This window comes from Sus scrofa, chromosome 16, assembly GCF_000003025.6.
Source record: "Sus scrofa isolate TJ Tabasco breed Duroc chromosome 16, Sscrofa11.1, whole genome shotgun sequence".
Taxonomy (NCBI): Eukaryota; Metazoa; Chordata; class Mammalia; order Artiodactyla; family Suidae; genus Sus; species Sus scrofa.
In genome coordinates, this window is record NC_010458.4 from 45,102,875 (window position 1) to 45,125,781 (window position 22,907).

Genomic DNA, 22,907 nt, shown 5'->3' on the forward strand with positions numbered 1-22,907 from the left:
CAGCTGAGACTAGCTTATCTCTGAATCTATGTACTTTATGTTCGGGACTAATTAGATTCTGAGCGTTTTCTGGGGTTTCACTTTCTAGAATGGTGCTGTCCAATAGACTGTTCTGAGATGATGGAAACTTTCCATAGGCTGCAATGTCCAGTGTGGTAGCCATTAGCCCCACATGGCTTTGGAGCTCTTGAGATGAGGCTGATGCAACTGAGGAACTGAATTTTCATTTAAAGTGAATTTAAATAGCCACATATGGTTAGAGGCTACTGTGTTGGGCAGCACAGTCCTAGAAGCTTAAAAACAATTCAGTTGATGTCTCGTTCCTGTTTTCTAGTTGTTCTTTGTTTCTTTTTTTTTTTTCTCTTTTGTCTTTTTGCCTTTTCTAGGGCCGCTCTTGCAGCACATAGAGGTTCCCAGGCTAGGGGTCTAATCGGAGCTGTAGCCACCGGCTTACACCAGAGCCACAGCAATGCGGGATCCAAGCCGAGTCTGCAAACTACACCACAGCTCACAGCAATGCCGGATCCTTAACCCACTGAGCAAGGCCAGGGATCGAACCCGAAACCTCATGGTTCCTGGTTGGATTTGTTAACCACTGAGCCACGATGGGAATTCCCCCTGTTCTTTGTTTCTCAGCTCGGCTCCTCATTCCTTCATCTGACACAAGATGTTAGCATTCTATGCTCTATCCTGAAAAACATCCTCTGCATTGTATGTGAGCACATGTCTCTTGGAAGACACTGCACAAGTGATGGGAAGAGATTTTTAATCCCTGGTGCCTAATTCACTTGTCATTCATGTTTTCTTTTTGACAGTATAAATACAATGGATGCAGAAAAACTAAGCTTTTCTAAAAATGAAATATTCAAGTGAATTATTTTGTAGCAGTAATATGGCAAAAAATTACTTAAACCATTAAACAGTTGAGAAATGCTCAGCTTGCTCTCTTGGAGCTACAGAAAATGTGTTATAGTCAGAATTAATTATATAAAATAACTACACCTAGTGTAAGGATATGGTTAAAAATGCAGATCTTAACAAGTTTAGGTTTCATATAAGTTTCATTTCAGTTTAATTACTATTAATTGTCAAAAGTGATGCCAGAAATATTAGTAAATATTACCTATACGTGAAAACACCTCTGTATGTATTTTTCCCTCTGTAATATCTGGTGCTTGATAAGAATGAAGGTGGTGTTTTCAGTTGCTTAGAAGAGAGGCAAGGTTCATATCTAATGTTATATATTATGTATACATTTAGTAAATTCTGCATGTTTTTTCATTCCAGTAGATGAAGAAGTACTTATTGTAGGATCTATGGACCTTGAGGATTTACAGATACCCTGAAATTGTCAGCACAGAGTTGTATTTATTTCTGCCTCTGTGTTTCTTTGCAGGAGAGGGGAAGAGCTATAATTTTTATAGAATCTGAGAACTTCAAAGGTCAAGAGTCAGTTATTAAATTTAAATAGTCCTGATTGCAGGGGCCACGTTTCCTTACCACTTTATCCCACCATTGCTGTTAGAGTCCCTTAACAGAGAGTAAGCATTCAGTCAATACTTTTGGAATGTAATTGGAAACCATTACTTTTAAATTGATGTACTGCCTTTCTTTTCACCTAAGTAAAAGGAATCTATAACTTTTATTTTTTTCAATGCTTCTGATGTGAGGTTTCCATGATTCTATGTGATATGGAGTCTTTAATCTTGGAGGAAATAGCTCTGGGATTTGGGGGATCAGAAAAAGTTAATTTTCCCTTTTCCACTGCTTGCTTTCTGTTGAAGCCCACTGACTCCAGTGCAAACCTTAGCACCATCCTGTTTTAGCCTCATGGTATTGTCCCTTTCTTTCCTGTCCTCATCTGGGAGATGGGGGGGGGGGGCTAGTGACTCAAATACCCTTACTTTTTTTTTTCAGAAGTTAAACCTTAGACAGTTTTATGAGCATCTCCTTGCTGTCACTTACACTGCAATTAGGACAGAGGTAGAAGATGCAAAATACCAGGAGACAGAGGATACTTTGGTAAAATCATGTTTTGTTTCCTTCTGTCTTTTTGTGTCTTTCTTGCCTTGGCTTATGTGTGTTTCTCAGCCTGCTGACACACCCATGATTTGAGCTGTATTTTTACTCTGCATCAGTCACTGAATTACTGTTTCATAAGGTAGTAAGTGACTTAGAGAAAAAAAAAAAAAAAAACGCAAGTTCTGAGGAGAGATAGGAAGGCAGTAACAACTATTTGGCTTCTCAAGATGGCAATGGGTTAGTGTTAGGGGAAGGGGTTCCTTATGGAGTTATTCTACCAAATTCTTTAAGTCTTTTTTGGAAAAAGTTAGAATATGATAAAAAGAAAGATACGAGCAACTGTTTCATAATCTTACATTCAGGTACTATCAGCAGTGGCCCATTCCATTTTCCCCTCTGTTCTTTAACAGTTTTCTGAGTCATGCTGAAGTGAAAGGCCCATCAGGATGATAGACGATGTGATCTAAAGAAAAGAAACTGGTTTTCACATGGGATACATGGGAGACTGTTTTCGAAAGATTCTTGATAGCAATGAAGGAAAGTACTATTCTATCCTTATGAAAAAGAAGAAGGATTAGGGACTCAAGGGAGTACTATACTTGGTTGAGCATGTTTGCATCCCCTCAGTTATGTGGGCTACCGGGGTCAATATGTAGTCCATTCCATAAAGTCACTGTGAATGTGGCACTAGTACACATGATGCACACAAGCAAATATCTAGGCCAGAGGACATTTGATATAGTCACTTATGCTGTGTTAAGAAATTATCTCCTGCAAACTGAATCCACCAACACATAAAAGAGATCATATACCAGGACCAAGTTGGATTCATCTCAGGGTCACAAGGATGATTCAACATACACAATCAATGTGGTACACCACATCAACAAAAGAAAAGACAAAAACCACATGATATCTCAGATTCAGAAAAGGTATTTGATAAAACTCAATGTCTATTCATTATTTTAAAAATGCTCAGCAACGTGGGTATAGAGGGAATATATCTCAGCATAATAAAAGCTATTTATGACAAACCCACAGCCAACATACCACCCAGTGGTGAAAAAAATCGTAGCCTTCTTGCTCAAGTCTTGACAAGGATACCCATCCTCACCACTTCTATTCAACATAGTACTGAAAGTCCTAGCCACAGCAATCAGACAAGAAAAATAAATAAATGTATACAAATTGGAAGGAAAGAGGTAAAATCATCATTATGTACAGATAACATGATACTCTATATAGAAAACCCTAAAGACTCCACACAGAAACTATTAGAACTGATAAATGAATTCAGCAGGGTAGCAGGATACAAGATTAACATACAGAAATCTGTTGCATTTCTTTACATTAACCATGAAATATCAGAAAGAGAAAGTAAAAAAAAAAAATCACATTAAAAAAAAGACTTAGAAATGAACATGACCAAGGAAGTGAAAGACTTCTACACTGAGAACTATATAATATTGATAAAGGAAACTGAAGATGATTTAAAAAATGGAAAGCTTTCCCATGCTCCTAGATTGAAAGAATTAATAGTCTTAAAATGGCCATACTACCCAAAACAATCTGCAGATTTTATGTGATCTCTATCAAATTAGCCATGGCATTTTCCACAGAACTAGAACAAACAATCCTAAAATTTTTATGGAACCATAAAAGACCAAAAATTGCCAAAGCAATCTTGAGGAAAAAGAACCAAGTTAGAGGTATAACCCTTCAGACAATCCTATGATGCTATAGTAATCAAAACAGCATGGTATTGGTACAAAAATAGACATAAGGATCAATGGAAAAGAATAGAGAGCCCAGAAATAAACCCACACACCTATGGTCAATTAATCTTGGACAAAGGAGTCAAGAACATAGGATGGAGAAAAGAGAAGTCTCTTCAAGTGGTGTTTGGAAAGCTGGACCATACCATGTAAATCAAAAAAAGTTAGAACGTTTTCTCACACCATACACAAAAATAAATTTAAGATGACTTAAGGTCTTAAATATAAGACATGATGCTATAAAACTTCTAGAAGAGAACATGAATAAAACATTCTCTGACATAAATCATGGCGATATTTTCTTAGTCAATCTCCCAAGGCAATAGAAAGAAAAACAAAAATAAACAAATGGGACCTAAGCAAACTTAGAAGCTATTGTATGGCAAAGGAAACCATAAACAAAACAAAAAGACAACCCAGAGAATGAGAGAAAATATTTGAAAATCATGTGACCAACAAGGGATTAATTTCCAAAATATAAAAACATCTCATACAGCTCAATAGCAAAGAAGCACCCCAATAAAAAAAATGAGCAGAAGACCTAAATAGATGTTTCTGTAAATAAGACACATAGATGGCCAACAGACACATGAACAGATGCTCAACATCACTAATTATTAGAGAAATGCAAATCAAAACTACAGTGAGGTACCACCTCCCACCAATTAGAATGGCCATGATTAATAAGTCTACAAGTAACACATGCTGGGGAGGGTGTGGAGAAAAGGGAATCCTTCTGCACTGTTGTTGGAAATGTAAATTGGTGCAACCACTATGGAAAACATATGGAAATTCCTTAAAATACTAAAAATAGAGTTATCATATGATCCAGCAATCTCACTCTTGGGCATATATCCAGAGAAGACTAATTCGAAAAGATATATGCATCCCAGTGTTTATAGCAGTATTATTTAATAATAGCCAATATATGGAAGCAACCTAAGTGTCCATCAACAGATGAATAGGTAAAGAGGATGTGGATAGAATAATACTCAGCCATAAAAATGAATGAACTAATGCCATGCGACAGCATGGATGGACCCAGAGATTCTCATACTAAGTGGAATAAGCCAGAGAAAGATAAATTCGTGATATCACTTATATGTGGAATCTTTAAAAAAGGATACAAATGAACTTATTTACAAATCAGAAACAGAAACATAGAAAACAAACTATGGTTTCCAAAGGGGGAAGAGAGGGGGAGACAAGTTAGGAGCTTGAGATTTAACTGATAAATATTACTATGTATATAAATAGAAAAACAAGATCCTACTATATACCACGCCACAGGGAACTATATCAAGTATCTTGTAATAATGTATAATGGAGAAGAAGATTAAAGAATACACACACACTCACATATATATACATATATGTGAGTGTGTGTATATATATGTGTATATATATATGTGTATATATATATGTGTGTGTGTGTATATATATATATGTGTGTGTGTGTATATATATATATATATATATATATATATGGAGAGAGAGAGTGTCTCTTTGCTACAGACCAGAAACTAACAAAACATTTGTTAATCAAGTATACTTCAGTAACAAAAGTATCCCCCCGCTTTAGCTGCTTAAAAAGCAAAATGAGGAGTTCCCGTCGTGGCGCAGTGGTTAACGAATCCGACTAGGAACCATGAGGTGGCGGGTTCAGTCCCTGCCCTTGCTCAGTGGGTTAAGGATCTGGCGTTGCCGTGAGCTGTGGTGTAGGTTGCAGACGCGGCTCGGATCCCGCGTTGCTGTGGCTCTGGCGTAGGCCGGTGGCTACAGCTCCGATTGGACCCCTAGCTGGGGAACCTCCATATGCCGCGGGAGCGGCCCAAGAAATAGCAAAAAAAAAAAAAAAGCAAAATGACACAAAACCAAACCCAATGAGTTATTAACCCAAAGTTTTTTGCGGTAATAATTCAGAAGCATCTTAGCTGGGTGGTTCTGGCTTGGGCTCATTCACAGGGTTCGAGCCAAGGTCACAGTCACCTAAAGCTTTAACAGGAGGATCCACTTTCAAGATGCTTCCCTCTTGCTGTTGGTCTGTTGGTGCTGGCTGTTGTCCGGAAGCCTCAGTTCCTCAGCACATGAGCCTCTCCATAGGGATGCTTGAATGTCCTCATGGCTTGGCAGCTGGCTTCTCCTAGATGATGTACTCAGTGCATGGAAGGGGAGGAATGCATGGGTGGATCAGCAGTGGAAATGCAAGGAGAAGGAAAGAACAAAAATAAACTCACAGTGCCATTTACGGCCATTTTAGAAGCTATGCACCATCATTTCTGCCCTGTCATGTTTCTTAAAAGCAACAATGTGCACTAAATGGGGTAGAGTTATTAAGTTCTCCCTCTTAAGGGGAGGAATACCTAAGAATTCCTGTGCATATGTAAAGTCACTACACATCTGGGCAGCTGAGTCTCTTGGCCTAGTGTTCACCCACACACTTTGATTCCTTGGTTCTGTTCCTTCTTCCAGGCTCCTTTCAAGTTTAAGGTTCATCCCAGAGGGGCTCGTTCATCCTTAAGGTCTGCTTTGCTAGAGGGAGTTTTTGTTTCTTTAAAGGCTTCAGAGCGAAACATCTATAAGACAAACCAACAAACCTTTCCCTTACCAGTATTGATCACTTCTCATAGTAAAGCTTCCTAGGCACTTTCTCTTGACCTTGTTCAATCAAAGAACCCTCCAGGAAAGCTTGAGGCAGATAAGGAAAGCAGGGAGTGAGTTATTAACCACCTTTTCCTGCTTTATGTCCTGTCTAGCCATATGCTTTTGAAATAGGAGTCTCCAAAGAAACGGGGCCCAGTCAAGTTGACACATAAAATTCACCAGTGCAGCATCCTGTTCTTTGGGAGCAGGTTTTGACTGAGTACCTATGACTTGTTCCAAATTATAACAGGCTGCTTTGTGAGGGTATGGGTCCTCTAAGAGCTTGCTGTGGTCTGTGAGCTCTCTGAGGGCAGCTGACACATGCAACTACAGATTTTTATTTATTTGGCTATGCCCCTGGCATACAGAGGTTCCCAGGCCAGTGATCAAACCTGCACCGTGGCAGTGATCTAAGCTACAGTAGTGACAATGCCTGGACCTTAATTACTAGGCCACCAGGGAACTCCTCAACCACAAGTTTTTATTGAGCACTTACCCTATCAGTTAAGCCTTGGTGGCTTAAAGCACAAAGGTTTATTTCTTGCTCATGATTTACACCCACTGTTCATAGTGCTCTCCTTGATATTGTCCACACTCTGGGAGAGGCTGACAGGGTAGCCCCCTTGGAGCAAAGGGTCACTGAAGCAGTTAGATAAGGGCTCTGGAGGGTCTCACATCCACAGTGAAGTACTTCCCCCTACGCCCCGAGGTGATACATCTGGCTGCTCTACACTCTTGCTGATCAGATCATGTCACCTGGCTCTATTAGACCCAAAGGGGCAGGAAGTACAACACTACTGAGTGCCCAGAAGGTGGAGGGTCTGAAATGGTCCGTGCAGCACTAATGGCCACTGTCTCTGTGTGCCAGGCACTCTTCTAGCCTCTGGGCTTTCACCAGGGGACAAAACAGATCCTAATCTCAACTTTGCTGAAGCTTCTGGTCTAGTGCAGGAGGGTGACAATAAGCAAACAAGACTGACAGCTGCGGAGGGGGAGGGCAGAGAGTGTGTGCGTGTGTCTCAGGTGGGGGTTTCTAGATTCTGAGGGTATTTTGGGAAGGCCAGAGTAGGGTGTCATGTCATTCTCCTTCAGGGTGAAGATGTGGTACTTTGGGGGGATTAAGGTGAACCTTAGCTACGGCCAGGCCTTTGACACTGTGAGCCGTAGCACACTCCTAGGCTAACTTCCTCCTTTGACTTTTGATTTCTAACTTGACTGTGTCTATTGTTGATGAATAAATTTTAGTAATGAGGTCTTGTGTCTAAGATTCTGAAATGTAAGAATCCTTCAAAGATTGTAGGTAAATCGTTTCCCAGTAAATAATGTCCTTATTGGGGTTCCCCACTGGCTCAGTGGGTTAAGGACCCAACGTTATCAGTGCTCTGGATCTGAGATGCATCTGCCACCTATGCCACAGCCTGTGGCAACACCAGATCCTTAACCCACTGAGCAAGGCCAGGGATGGATCCCACTCCTCATGGAGACCAGTCAGGTTCTTAACCCACTGAGCTGCAATAGGGACTCCCTCTTGTGTTTTCTTACTTGGATGTTCTCACTAAGCACCATCTCCCAGAAATAAAGTACACAGTGTTTAGATCAGCACCTGGCCCTCAGAAGGCCTTCTGTAAATAATTGTTTCCTTCCTCTTTTTCTTTCTTTTTTTTTTTTTTTTGCAAGCCATTTCCTTGTATCAGTGAGGCTTCCCTTGCCATAATGGGAACTCCAATGGGGCTTTGTCTTTATGGGTCACCGGCTCTGATACCTGAGCCAAGTCACCTAAGCTCCCTAAACCTCACTTTCCTTATCTGTACAATGGGAATGAAAATAATACCACATTCAAGGGTCATTTTATTTTATTTTTTTTTATATTTTATTTATTTTTTTTATTTTATTTTCCCACTGTACAGCAAGGGGGTCAGGTTATCCTTACATGTATACATTACAATTACAGTTTTTCCCCCACCATTTCTTTGTTGCAACATGAGTATCTAGACATAGTTCTCAATGCTATTCAGCGGGATCTCCTTGTAAATCTATTCTAGGTTGTGTCTGATAAGCCCAAGCTCCCGATCCCTCCCACTCCCTCCCCCTCCCATCAGGCAACCACAAGTCTCTTCTCCAAGTCCATGATTTTCTCTTCTGAGGAGATGTTCATTTGTGCTGGATATTAGATTCCAGTTATAAGTGATATCATATGGTATTTGTCTTTGTCTTTCTGGCTCATTTCACTCAGGATGAGATTCTCTAGTTCCATCCATGTTGCTGCAAATGGCATGATGTCATCCTTTTTTATGGCTGAGTAGTATTCCATTGTGTATATATACCACATCTTCCGAATCCAATCCTCTGTCGATGGACATTTGGATTGTTTCCATGTCCTGGCTATTGTGAATAGTGCTGCAATGAACATGCGGGTGCATGTGTCTCTTTTAAGTAGAGCTTTGTCCGGATAGATGCCCAAGAGTGGGATTGCAGGGTCATATGGAAGTTCTATGTATAGATTTCTAAGGTACCTCCAAACTGTTCTCCATAGTGGCTGTACCAGTTTACATTCCCACCAGCAGTGCAGGAGGGTTCTCAAGGGTCATTTTAAAGATTAAACAGATAACATGCCTACAGCACTCAGGAAGATGCCTAGCCAGGGAGGGAGGGACTGGTGGATGAGACCAGGGAAAGGAGGTGTTGCCCAGCCACCTTGCTTGCCATTTCTCCCATGCTAAACTCGCTCTCGCTTCTGGGCCCTCAAGTTGCCCTTCCCTTGGCTTGGAAGCCTCTTCCCCTGCACCCCGCCCTCCCTCCAGGTCTCTTCAAATGGCCCCTGTCAGAGAGATGGCCTCTAACCACCCATGTAGCAGAGCGGCCCTTGTCCTGTCCTGTATCCTGCTGCTGCTTCGTCACCTTTACTGACACTTGGCTTTGCTCTCTGCTCTCTCCATGTGCTCACGCAACACCTGGCACATAGTAGATGCTCAGTGAATTCACTGAAGAAATCAGGCACTGGCAAACTTGCTTAATCAAAACCAGATGGTAAATATTTTAGGCATTGTGGGCCGTACAGGCTGTGACAACTGCTCAGCTCTGCTGATGTGGCAGAGTGTGGACAGTATACAAACAAATGGGCATAGCTGTGGTCTAGTATTTCTTTTGGGCATGCGGGCTGTAGTTGGCTGATCCCTGCAAGCAGCAGTGAAGGTCATGAATGAAGCTGAGTGGCTGTGGTGCTTTGAGCTTGGTGGGAATGGGGCCTCTCCGCAATAGGGGGTGACCATAACCATTATAGGAATTGGAGCGCAAAGAAAAACCATCACCCTGATGAGGGGCAGCCTGGCTTTCTGGAGCTATGATGGTATAGATGGATGGGGGATTGTGTACTTCATCAGCCAGACCTGTCCCTCAGCATGGCCTTGGAGATAGGAGCTGAGCTTTCATATTTTGTGCCCAGTTTTTATATTTATTCATCTTTAAATAAACACAGGGCAGAGAAATTCATTGTTTAAAATCCCCATGTAAGGAGAAGCAGTCTAATTCATCACTTGTAAGTTTCAGCTTTTATATTTAAGAACCCTATATTTACTGCAAGAGTATATGCACAGAATGGGATGTTCTTTTTCTTGGCAGATTTCAAGCTCCAACTTGAAACTTTCACGAACTTACTGTGTTTCTTGACTCCAGCCTTTAGATCCATGTGCATTGACATTGAGGCTGTCCACCAGCAAGTCTCAGGCAAAAATAGGAAACTAAAGCCGTGGGGTGTGGGAGCCAGAACTGGGTCAGATGCTGACTGTTAAGCTGCTTTCTGGTCCACCTGCGCAGGTCTGTTCGAGATGTGCTCAGAGGTCAGTGTGTTCACACTTTCCGAGGTTGGGACTGCTTGGCTCTTGAGCTTGTTGGGTGTTTCCTTGGGGTTCTTGTTATTGACTGGTTTTTGTGTTCTTTAGTGAGAAGGGAAACAGAGTTGTTTCTCCATATTGGCAAAAGCAGTTGTGTTTTAAGCAGTAGTTTAGGAATTATTGTTTATCGACATGGTTAAAAAAAAAGAGTATGATAAAACTCTCAGTCTTCTTCAACTCTCCTTGTTGCTGTGTTGGTCTTATTTATGTAACGCTACCCAATCCTTGGGGGCTGCTGTGAAAACTCAAGGGAATCTTGACAGTGAATTGTCTTCTGTCTGTTTTTACTGCACTGTAGCTTCTGATGAATACTACTTTTAGCAGAGTTATGAACCTGTACCCAAAGGCAGAATCTTTGCCTGGCCTGATTTCAGGTGGTCGTTGGGAACATCTCCATTTGTCCTTCTCTCCTGGAACCTTGAGAAGAATTTTCTTCCCCAGAGGTGTGGGAGTTGAGGAGTGCAGGGGACTCCTGTGTGGAGCCAGACCCTTTTGTGAAACAGATAAAACTATATGAGTTCTGGAGTTCCCATGGTGGCTCAGCGGTAATGAACCCGCTAGTATCTGTAAGGATGCAGGTTCATTTCCTGGCTTTGCTCAGTGGGTTAAGGATCTGGTGTTGCCACGAGCTGTGGTGTAGTTGGCAGATGCAGCTTGAATCTGGTGTCTTTGTGCCTGTGGCATAGAATGGCAGCTGTAGCTTCTATTTCACCCCTAGCCTGGGAACTTCCACATGCTGCAGGTATGGCTGTAAAAAAAAAAAAAAGTGAGTTTCCAGTTAATGGTTGGTCAGCCAATCTGGCTTTTCAAGGACAGTATAATCAATAATCAGAAGATCAGAGTGATCAAGTAACTCAAAACTCATGACTCACATCAACAGCAGACTGTGAAGAAAAGTTAAAATGGATTCATCTTCTACCGATTCTTATCAAGCTAGTCATTGCTCTTCTTTTTTCCTTTTTCTTCTGTCTCCCTCATTCTGTTTCCCACCTTCTTTCCTCTTCTTATGTCTTTGTGAGTCATTTTCTCCTTCCCATGTTCATTTCATTTGTGTGCCCCTGGGGAACTGGCAGGTGAGACCAGGCCTGACTCTTGACGGGTAGATGATGATGTGGGATTCAGCCATGGGATGGTGCGGTAGGACAAAGGAAAGCTGGGACATTAGCGCCTTTACCTAAAGTTTTAAAGCCAGTGCTGAATCCTGGCATAGCTCCCAGCAGAGGCAGGGCTGTTCGCTGGGCAGCCAGGCAGGAGGCCCTGAGCCCTGGCATCGTGTTGGGATCTGGTCCCCTAGCAGGCTGCTTCAGAGGCAAGAGTCAACCAGAGCCAGACTCAAGACCTCTGGGGGCACAGGCCAGGGAGCCTAGTAACAGAGAAGCAGAGACTCACTCAGCCCAGGGAAACAGAATAGACAGCCGGACAAAACAACCTGGCAAGACAGAAATCCAGGAATAAGATGGGTTTGCTGCTGAGCCAGGGGGCTGCTCAGTTAAGATCTTAGAATGTGCTTATTTAGAATTATGGGATATTTCATTTATAAATATTTAATACAGTTTATTATAATTATTTATTGTTACTTTTGCTAAGAGAGGAGGCTCTTAGGCCCTGTGGTGGGAGTGGGACCCAACCAGAGCGGAAGGTGAGGGAACACGGAGCCTGGGAGCCAGCAGGGCACTGTCTTCCCTGAAGAGCTCTCCTTCCATCGCTCTTGTCCTCAGTTCGTCTGCCTCTCCCTCCCCATTCGCCCTCACTCCTTTCTTTCTGCTCCACTTCCTTCACATTCTCTGGTTTTTGTTTTCCTTCCTAAAGAAGTGATGCCATAAAAAGAATTTGAATGCCCCCCACCCCACCCCAGAGCCCCCTTTTTAGTTCCCAGACTATTTGCCAATTTCCCAGGGATGGTTTCTCCTCTCTTTCTAAAATATTTCCATTTTAACCAGGTGAGACCACTAAGCTGCCGAGAACTCATGACTCACGCTTCTTAGGAACGCTTTTCTGAAGAGTGTTTATTTGGACTCTTAGGTCAGAGTTCAGTTTGCTACTGCAGCCCACAGTGGACTTGCTCAAACAGCCCTTTTCCCCTCTTAATGTAAAATCATGAAATGAACAGTAATTTATATGTTTGTCCAGTTAAAGCACTTACACATTATTTTATAAGGAGAGCATATTTTGAAGTTTTTTTCCCCCAGGAACTTGTGTAAAGTTTATTTTTAGGTTTAATAGATGTTATTGAACAGAGGTTCTAGGGCTTATTTTCTTTTATGGTTCTGGCAAAATGAACCAGGCAAAGGAAGGAGTGGAAAAGGGGAAGAGAATAAACATTTGAGTGCCTTGTCTTGCTGGGAACTCAGTATTTATCAATTGACTTAATCCCGAAGAATCCTGTGAGGAGGATGTCATGACCCTTATTTTATAGATGAAATGGTCATTTGCCTCCTTTATGTGGCCGAATGCCGTCCTGGCTGTGGGCTTGCCCCAAACCCCTACCTTGCTCCTCTCCACTGTTCTCTGGTCCCCTCAGAAAATGGGAGGTGATGCCTGCATGGCTCCTGGCATGCCTGCCGTGGTTCCTGAAGAAGAGACATTTAGGGTCAGGCTGCATGGCGCCGATAGCAGGAGAAATTCTGCCCTTTCTTTTATACCTTCTCTCAGAGAAGGCTTGGCTGTCAGTTACTCTCCTTGGTTGATTTTCACTTAGTTGAAAAAACACCTCATCTTTTGGTGCTTATTTCATGTTCCTTCTCTTTCCAGCTCTGGAGCAGCCAGCAAATCCTTCCTCCTGCCCTAATACAAAGTAGTTTTGCTCAGGTTCAGACCCTGTAGACTTAGATATTTTCCCCTATGGTACTCATCAAAGCAACTTCTTTTTTTCTTTTGTCTTTTTGTCTTTTTAGGGCCACACCTGTGGCATATGGAGGTTCCCAGGCTGGGGGTCGAATCAGAACTGTAGCCTCCCACCTACAGCACAGCCACAGCCATGCCAGATCTGAGCCGCATCTGCAACCTACACCACAGCTCATGGCAATGCCAGATCCTTAACCCGCTGAGCGAGGCCAGGGATCGAACCCATAACCTCATGGTTCCTAATCAGATTTGTTTCCACTGCGCCACGAAGGGAACTCCTCAAAGCAACTCTTCAACCAAGAAGGAGATTCTCCCCCATAAGTTCTTCTTAGACTGGCTTGTTCAGAAAATAATTTTTTTTCTGTAGCATTAGAAAAAAAGTTGGAAAAATCTCCAAGCCAGAAGAAAAATGACCAAGTCTTTACACACCACACTGTGTACCTTTCTGAACCGAGAAGACCATCATATATGCGAGTAAATGCTAGTCAACCCTCTCCTGCATTTCAGTCATTAAGTAATGCCACCATGGCTCAGCCAGCACAGTAAGGACATGAAACTAATGAGGTGCTGGACCACAACCCTGCCCAAAGCTACTATAGTCCCTCATACCTGACTCTACCATTATGTTCCTCATGTTGTTTCCTGGTTGTGCTTTGGTGTCTGTCACCTGCATGCCAATGGAAGTGCCCTGGGGGAGATGACTATGTCCCTTCTGTCTTCTTTCATTGTCAGCCCTTCGCACAATGTCTACTCCATAGTAAACATTCGACTAAACATTCTTTTAAAACAGCTCGTTGTTGATAATCCTATAAGTCAATTACAATAGAGTGTTAGATCCTGGCGGGTTACAGGAAACCAAAGTCGGTTAAGGGAGTAAGGGGTAATAGGTCAATGACGGTAGATCTGAAAGTCTGGGTTCTGATTGGATTCATACACCAGCTCTTTTTGCAAACACAGGCAGTTGACTTCTCTGGGCATCAGTCTTCTGAAGAGCAGGAAATGAGAGCACAGGTGATTCTGAGGTGTTTCCCCTACTAATATTTTGTGATTCTATAATTTTGACTTGAGGATTTCAGCTAAGAAGCCCTAGAAACTGCTTCTGTGGATTGCCAACTAGAATTAAACTCAACCATTCAGACTGGGTGACACCAGAGTCTGAGACCCAGTTCTCTCTGGGGAGACTTGCTGGATGGGAGAGAAAAGGAAACTGATCTTCCTGAGGTTTCCTGTGCTTCTCCACTGGGAGCCCCTTTCTAGGGGGCAGTTTGTTACAGTGGAAGTGTCATGGGCTTTGGAGTTAGGACTCTTGAGCTCAATTTCTTCTGTACCCCCTGTGAAACTGATGACTTTGGAGGGATTAATCTTTCCGAATCTGCCCTTTGGTGAAATGGGAATAATCTACTACCTGCCTTGGTGGAGGGGTGGGCAGGGCATGCGGGGGTGGGCACAGAATGTCAAGTTTTGTGGCATCTTGGGGATTTGCCTTCTGACTTTTAACGTGGGGACAATGATGGGTAGAAGTATATTCTCTGCCTGCTTTGTTAACCGCCATCAGAGTCGTTAGTTATGCTGCTGATGGGGACATGATGGTACTGGGGGAATTTAATGTCTTCAAATAAGTAAACAACTTCAGGCATAGATCAGATCCCTAAATAAAGGTCAGGGACACAGCTAGAATATTAAAGTGACAGGAAAATAGGTGATACGTATGCAAAGTCAAATCAGTGTATTCCCTGTGCTGCTGTGGTGTCATTGTTTCTAAACTAAGAGAAGTGCTGTGTTTCAGAAAACCGTGATATAAAATTAGCTCTGTTTTTTTTTTTCATCTGTAGACCGTTGAATGTATTGCTTAATGTACACATCACAATTAAATGCCTGCTGTGTGGTGCTTTGTCCTTGGGACGATGATGATATTGCTGGTTGTGTGTGTGTGTGTATAGATGTTCATAAGCAAAGGAATTGACTTTCTTGAAGTTGAGTTGACAGACAAAAGCGAGATTGTGGTATCAAAGTACTAATTTACATATTTCTCTCGGGAGGGAAGAAAGAAAATCAATTCTCTTAAGAGATGAAACTAGTGGTGCAGCTCTGTTTAGGTGAATGCCACTGTAGTTTGATCTAATAATGTGTGTTAGGATGTTTCTGAAACACTTTTTATATTGCTAATTGAAGTTTGTGATTCAAAGAATTAATTACAAAACTGAAGATGGAAAAATGATATTGGTATCTAGTACATCTTTCTGCTTAAATATGTTCCATTGATGTATTTTTCAAAACATGGATGCTCATTGAGAAAGTGAAATGCAATAAACTGCTAAATAGGTTGGGTAAATTAATGTGACTCAGGAAGTGATTTTCTTAACAAATCATGTTGACATGAACAATTCTTGCAAAGATTCTGTGCTGTCCCTTTGCCCCCCCTTTCTTGTTCCCAAAAGCTTTTAAGATTGACCTACAATAACACAGAACTTGGCAAGATGACTAATTTAAAAATAGGTGCAGATAGACCCAAAAAAAGCAAGCACAGAGTTTCTTTTTTTCCTTTTTTTTTTTTTTTTTTTTTTTGCTTCGCCTGTGGCATGCAGAAGTTCCTAGGCCAGGGATGTAACCTGCGCCACAGCAGTGAGGATGCCTAATCCTTAACCACTAGACCACCAGGGAACTCAGAATTTCTTGACGGGGCATTATGGATGTCTGTGCATTGCAGATCACTAGTAGCATCACACACCTCTAGCCAGTAGATACCAGAACATTCCCTGCCCCCTTTATTTTGAACAACCCAAAGATAGTTCCGGATATTGCCAGATGTCTCGTAGGCGGCAGGATGACCATGATGTGAGGCCAGTGGTGTAGAGCGTGTCTTAGTTGGAGCTACTGTAACAAAACACTGTAGACCAAATGCTGTATAAACAGTTTATTTCTCAGGGTTGTGGGAGAAAGGGAATTCTGGCAAGTCCATGATAAAGCCACTGGCAGATTTGGTTTCTGGTGAGACCCACTTCCCGAATCAGAGCCTGCCCCTTTCTAGCTACGCTGTCATGTGGTGAAAGGGGCAAGGATGCTCTATGGGGGTCTCTTCCGTAAGAGCACTAATCCCATTCATCACAGCTCTGCCCTCATGACCTAATCACCTCTCACAGGCCCTACCTGCAAATACTATCACTTTGGTGGGTTAGGGGGTCAACATATATGTTTTCAGTGGGAACACAAACATTCAGTCTATAGCACAGGGTACGGTGAAATCCAGGGAGGTTATTGCAACAACCAGATCCACAGGGTCTTGTTGGAGACTGGGCCTGCCACACTTGCGGTGATGGACTGCCTGCTGTGCCCTATGATTTCTAGTGGCTGAATTAGAGGAACATGATAGTTCTGTGGTTTATGGGCTTCTTAGGATAATATCCGACCATAACCCAGAAGAAGCAGATCTGTTTCTAATGCAGACAACAGACAGCATTTTCTCCAGGTTTCTGTCTCCCCAACTGGAATGAAGCTCCTAGTGGGCAAGGATTTCATCTGTTTTGTCCACGGTTGTGCCCAGAGGAACACCTGGTGCACAGCTGCTTAATATTTTTATAAAGAGATGAGTCTTCCCAAGAAAGCCTTTCTACATGTTTATAGAACAGGGTGGCAGGATATACATAAGGCTGTTTCTCACAGTATCACTAAATGGAAGCCTGCATGCTGGGTGGCAGAATCCATGATGCATGTCAGCAAATTCAATTCAATGGGCCCCAATAAAATGTAGTCCAAGAAGGTAGCTCTCTCAGTGTCTGAGGTTGTTAGGCTTTAGGATACGGAGAGAAGGGAGGTTGCACATTCTTCAGGACTGGTGAAAAAGTTAAATATTTTCTCTCTATTCTTGGAGTCGTTGTAGAGCAGAAGTAGGAATGCCTGAGAAGGCCCCTGGGGAAGGGCCATGTAAATAAAGAGCCATATGCTTTAGGAGTCAACAGGTTCAGGGAAGGGGAGACTGAGCTGTGGTGACACACGGTTACTTACTGAGTGCTTTGGTGCGCCAAGCCCTGTGTCAGGGCCTTTTCACCCATCCTTCATCTGTAACCTCACCACCTCTGACGTCTGTCCTTAGCTGTCAGAGTTAGGAAGCCTGGCATTAGGATTCTGTGCCTGAGAATTCAAACTGAGAGTAGGCTCCCCACCTCATGCATGCTGAGAACCCCATGATTAAGACCCAGAAGTTTGTGCTCTAGAGCACAGCATGAGAATTACTGCCTGGAATAATTTTAAAGCAGTTCATTCAAACCAAGGTCTCATTTGAGCCATAAAGAAAAAAAAAAAAAAAAGAAAAAAAGACAATTCAGTAAAGTTGTAATGAGTTTAATTTCCTTGCAAACCATTTATGATGAAGTACACATGCAGAGATGCTTCCAAATGACTTAACTTCCTATAAGGGAATGTTAATAACCACCACAGCTAATAGCTATTTTATACTTACTGTGTTTTAAGTGAATATGTGAGGTTTTTTTTGTTTTGTTTTGTTTTAACTTTCACAACCACCTCAGGAGATAGGTAGTATTCTTTTTTTTAAAATTTAATTTTTATTAGAGTGTAGTTGATTTACAGTGTTGCATCAATATCTGCTGAACAGCATAGTGACCCAGTCAGACATAGATATGCATTCTTTTTCTCATAGTATTAACATTACCATTTCTTACTAACTTTGTAGATGAGGAAGCAGACGTAGAAATAGTTAAATGTCCTAGTTAGGATAGTACGTGTTGGCATGCCTTCCCACTGCAGAATTAGTATGAAAACAATAATGACTTTTAACTAGAGAACTCTCATAGATTTTAAAATGTTTCATAGGCTTTAGTTTAAATGTAAATAAAATCCCATTTGATAATAAAATGAGTTCAGGTTGCCAATTTGATTCCTTTTTGGATGGAGGCAATAGAACAGTTAATTAAGATTACAAGCATAGTCGATGCAGTATTACAGTTATTCATTATTTTCATATCTATGGTTTCTTGGAATATTTCACATCAAGAAACAGAATAAGTGAACAATGTCTTCATAATCCTAGGTTACTATCAGTCTCTCTCTGTCTTTTTTAGTATAAAAAGGACTTTGCTCTGAGACCCCATTATGTATGCAGCGATTTTGGTGATCTCTTTGAACCTAATGAACTTTGCCCTTAGGGGACATGCATTCTGGATGGGTCTTTAAAATGCATGTGCCCTGTCTTGGAAGTGAAGGAGGAATTACCGAAAGGAGGAACTGATAGACGCAAGTGATTATGCTAGTTAAAATTGCGTTAAAAGTTCGAAAAATTCATTATTTAGGAATCACCATCAGAGGTAGCAGTGTTCAGAAATTAGCATATTAGTTTGTATATAGAAAATAGTCTTTGAAAAGATGCCATTTGCTGTAACCTAAGGGTCTTTTTCATACAAGAAGTGTTCAACTTTGTCAAAATGCTAGCAACTCCCTTTAGCATTTTCACCTTGAGTAACATTTAATATTAGAAGTTTATCTTTTTTTTTTTTCCCAAACAATAAAAACCCTTTATTGCACATGTGGTTTACTTTTTTCTGTTAACTAAACACCAGAGATTTGCAATTTGCTTGTTCTTTGAACAAGTAGTTACTGGGTGCCATTTATATAGAGCAGTGGACAAAGAGTGGACAAAACAGTCATATGTAATTTCACACAACTTCTAGTGGGAGAAGGATAACAAATAGAAAAGATCTTACACATCCTGTGGTATCCTGTAGATACCATGGAGAAAAACTGAAAAAGGAAAAATGTGGTTGGCGTGCCTTTTTGTGATGGAGCAGGACCCTATAGGACCTTCCAGGGACAGACCCCTCCCCATATCCTCTGCTTTGGCTCCTCTCTCGGAGGTACCTAGATCAGAGTATATACGATGTATATTTCTTGAGTTCTTCAGGTGCTAAAACCACCACCAAATGGGAGAAATTAACTACTTGATTATCATGAGCACAGACCCCCAGACCTTCTGGCCCCTAAGGACTGATCGCCATTATCCAATCAGAAATTGTGCATGAGCTGATCACAAACCTTGGGACACCCTTCCCTCACCTGGCCTTTAAAAAATACTTTGCTGACACCCCTTGAGGAGTTCAGGATTTTTGAGCACAAGCCACCCTTTCTCTTGCTTGGCCTTGCAATCCGACTTTATTTGCTCCAAACTCCAGTGTTTCAGTTTGTTTGGCCTCACTGTATATTGGGCATGTGAACTTGCATCTGGTAACACTTTTCCACAGGGCAATTAGAGAACACTCCCCCTGAAAGTGTAACTTTTGAATAGAGACCTGGAGGATGAAGGGAGCATGGCAGCTAATATCTGCAGTGTGCTCCAGGTGGAGGAAGTGATTGGTGGGAACGTGGATAGGAAGTTGCCTGGAGATTTTTGAAGTCTGGGAACAGACCTCAAAACAATGGAGTGAGTGGAAAAGTGGAAGCTGGGATCAGGGAGATGGGGGTAAAAGTGATAGGACCTTGTGTGGTGTTGTCAAGACTTCAGATTTTGGTCTGAGTGAAGTGGAAGTCATGGGAGGCTGCCAAGGAGAGCATCTGAAGTATCTGGCTTGATGTTAGAGGGGTCACTGGCTGATGTGCTGAGAGTAGGATGGAAACAGATCAACTTGGAGGCTCTTGCCAGAGAGAGCTGGAAAGCAGAGACAGGAGTGATAGCAGTAGAAATGGTGAAGTGCCTGGGTTCTTTTTGGCTTATTTGGTTATATTTGGGAGGTTGAGTTAGAGAATACACTAATGGGCTATGGAGTAAGAAAGAAAAGTTTAGAATAAGTGTGAGATTTGTCACTTGAGATGTTCTAGACAAAAGCAGTTGCCATTTACTGAAGTTGGAAAAAAAATCTCTTACATTTCTAAATAATGGTGATTATGTGACCATATAAATGAGAGAACTTGTGTGCTTGGGCAGAAAAGTGTCTGGAGATGGACTTGGAGAAAACTGTCAGGAAGGCTGCAAGTTCAAGGTTCACTGAAAGGTATAACGCATCTTTTTAGAAAGAGGTGGGTGAAACTATGGGATATAGCCATAGAAAAAGACACCCATTGTTTATGTTTGGAGATGGTGGCAATGGTGATGGCAGAGATACTAAGCAGGATAAGACTGCGTATTGTAAATGATTTGCTTTTAATTTATTTTTACTGATGCTAGAAGCTACCCTTAATTGTGGTGGACTCTTCTGCTTTACTCAGCCTGATAATTGTAAAACAGCAAGCAACGATTGGAGATGATCAATAGAGAAAATAGATGTAAATTTCTGATGATTGCTATGTCTGGTAGTTATGGAAACTTTTGTCCAAGTGTTCCATCAGACTTGCTGTAGTTGTGTACTCCTTTTGTTCTCTAAACGCTTGCATGTTTCCTGTGGTAAACTGCTAGCAAAATTGTTAGAGAAATGCAAATCGAAACTACAATGAGGTAACACCTCACACCAGTCAGAATGGCCATCATCAAAAAGTCCATTCTGGAGAGGGTGTGGAGAAAAGGGAACCCTCCTATACTGTTGGTGAGAATGAAAATTGAGATAGACTTAGACATAGAAAAAATTGGTGCAGCCACTATGGAAAACAGTATGGAGGGTCCTTAAAAAAACTAAAAATAGAGTTAATGTATGATCCAGCAATCCCACTCCTGGGCATAGATCCAGAAAAGTTGAAAACTCTAAGTAGAAAAGATAGATACATCTCAATGTTCATAGCAAGCACTATTTACGACAGCTAAGACATGGAAGCAACCTAAATGTCCATCCCCAGATGAGTAAAGAACATGCAGTGTTCACACACACACACACACACACACCACACACACACACACACACAGAGGAATATTATTCATCCATAAAAAAGAGTGAAATAATGACATTTGTAGCAACATGGATGGACCTAGAGATTATCGTACTAAGTGAAGTCAGTCACAGAAAGACAAATATCATATGATATCACTTATATGAAGAATCTAAAAAAATGGTACAAGTAAACTTAGAAAATAGAGATAGACTTAGACATAGAAAACAAGCTTATGGTTACCAGTGGAGAATGGGTGTGGGGGGGATAAATTAGGAATTTGGGGTTAACAAATACATCCTATTATATATTAAACAGATAAACAACAAGAACCTAGGGTATGCACAAGGAATTATTTTCTGTATCTTGTAATAACCTATAATAGAAAAGATTCTGATAGAGTATATACAGAGAGAGTAATACACATATATATGCACATATACATACTTAACTGAATTGCTGTATACCTAAAACATTGTAAATCAACCACACTTCAGTTTAAAAAAAAAAATAGCTGCTAGTACAACTTGTAGTAAACTTCTGCTTACTTGTAAGATCCCTGTCTGTCTGACTTCTAAGTTCAGTAATATGCTAATATGCCTTTTCAAACTGTTTTGTGGAACTATAAGAGATTAAGAAAACTAAACATAGGAAGTTTTGAGCAAATTTAGCCCACCACGAATCATTATTTGCTTTTGGCAAATGAGATAAGGACATGTTTCTGGAGAGTGTGTTTCGGTCCAAGATGCTTTGTCGTGAGCAGGTTGCCAGGTAAATATGTCACAAGGAGTAGGGTCTGGCTTTCCAGCTGTTTACTGACTGCTTGCTAAAGGAAATAATAAGTGTTGGGAGCAAGTATGACAAACGCAGGCTTGCATGCCCTTGAACATGAGTGAAAGTTGTAAAAACAACCTCTGTCTTTGGTTGATTTCCTTGTAGTTGGGAGTTAGGAAAAGTTGGTAAATGTTAAGCTGAAATCATTTAAGGAGTAGTGTCCAAAGTGATAGGTTTACTGTCTGCCACCAGCTCTAGGGTCTGATGAAATGTTTTTAGAGGGATCATGAGTATTTGAATCAGGACAAAAGATGAAAAATTGAAAGGCTGTCGTGGACCATTCTGAGAAGCTTTGACTAATTGTAGAAAGAAAGGTAGAGCCACTGACAACACAGCAGATTTGGAAAAATGATCTGTTTAGAGAGAGCCCTATTGGGAGTGTGAGTTGATGTGAGGCAGAAAATGGGATCCTGGAACATGGCACGAGGCTTACAGGTTTTTCTGCTTATATTGTGTTGGAAACATTCACAGCCCTCATGGTTCACTGACTTGATTTTTGTCCTATTTAAAATAATACTCCTCATGGGGTTGTGATTGTGATTAAAAACTCTGGCTTATGGGCTAATGGTTTATGACTCTATATGTGCTGAATTTTCTTTCTTATTTGCCCACACTTTCTCCTTCATTTCCTTGTCTTTCTTCTACATTTGTTTCATGTCTTTCGTGTCTTTGTTGGAAATTGTAGGCAAATCACATAATTCCTACTTAAGAATTACCTTCTTTGCTCTGCTTATTTTTCCACCCTCTGTTAATTGGTGATATAACTGTCTTCCCCAGAGAAATTAATTAGAATTCCACAAGCTGAAAAAATTAACTTCAGGTGAAAAATAAGTAGTAGAAGTTGAAGAACCTTAAACAATAAATATTTGTGTGTTATGCAGTTGCCACTAGTAATTAAGAGAAAGTGACTAAAAAGAATGGACCGTAACTCGCTTGGTTGTTGTAAAGGATGCTCGGTACCTTTACCTGAATAGTAGCAATTATGGAGCGTTTTGTTCAATGTCTATGACACATTGCCACCTGGTGGCTGCAAGTTTTCCTTTCAGTGTAAGAGCAAATTTTTAGCATTAGGTCTACATGATATTTTATTTTTCCAAGT

The 22,907-nt window shown here is 41.3% G+C and overlaps 1 protein-coding gene across 9 annotated transcripts in view; it reads left to right on the forward strand.

The window, feature by feature from the left end:
• MAST4 (microtubule associated serine/threonine kinase family member 4) overlaps nt 1–22,907 on the forward strand; it is a 589,582-nt gene that overhangs the window by 130,356 nt on the left and 436,319 nt on the right. Inside the window, exon 1 of one of the 9 annotated variants that reach the window (XM_013984834.2) lies at nt 10,250–10,276. The exons of the other annotated variants lie outside the window; for them this stretch is intronic. Within the exon in view, the coding sequence (XP_013840288.2) occupies nt 10,265–10,276 (12 nt within the window). The 5' untranslated portion in view covers nt 10,250–10,264. Of the gene's footprint in view, nt 1–10,249; nt 10,277–22,907 lie in introns of those variants that run through there. 9 annotated transcript variants of the gene reach the window in all.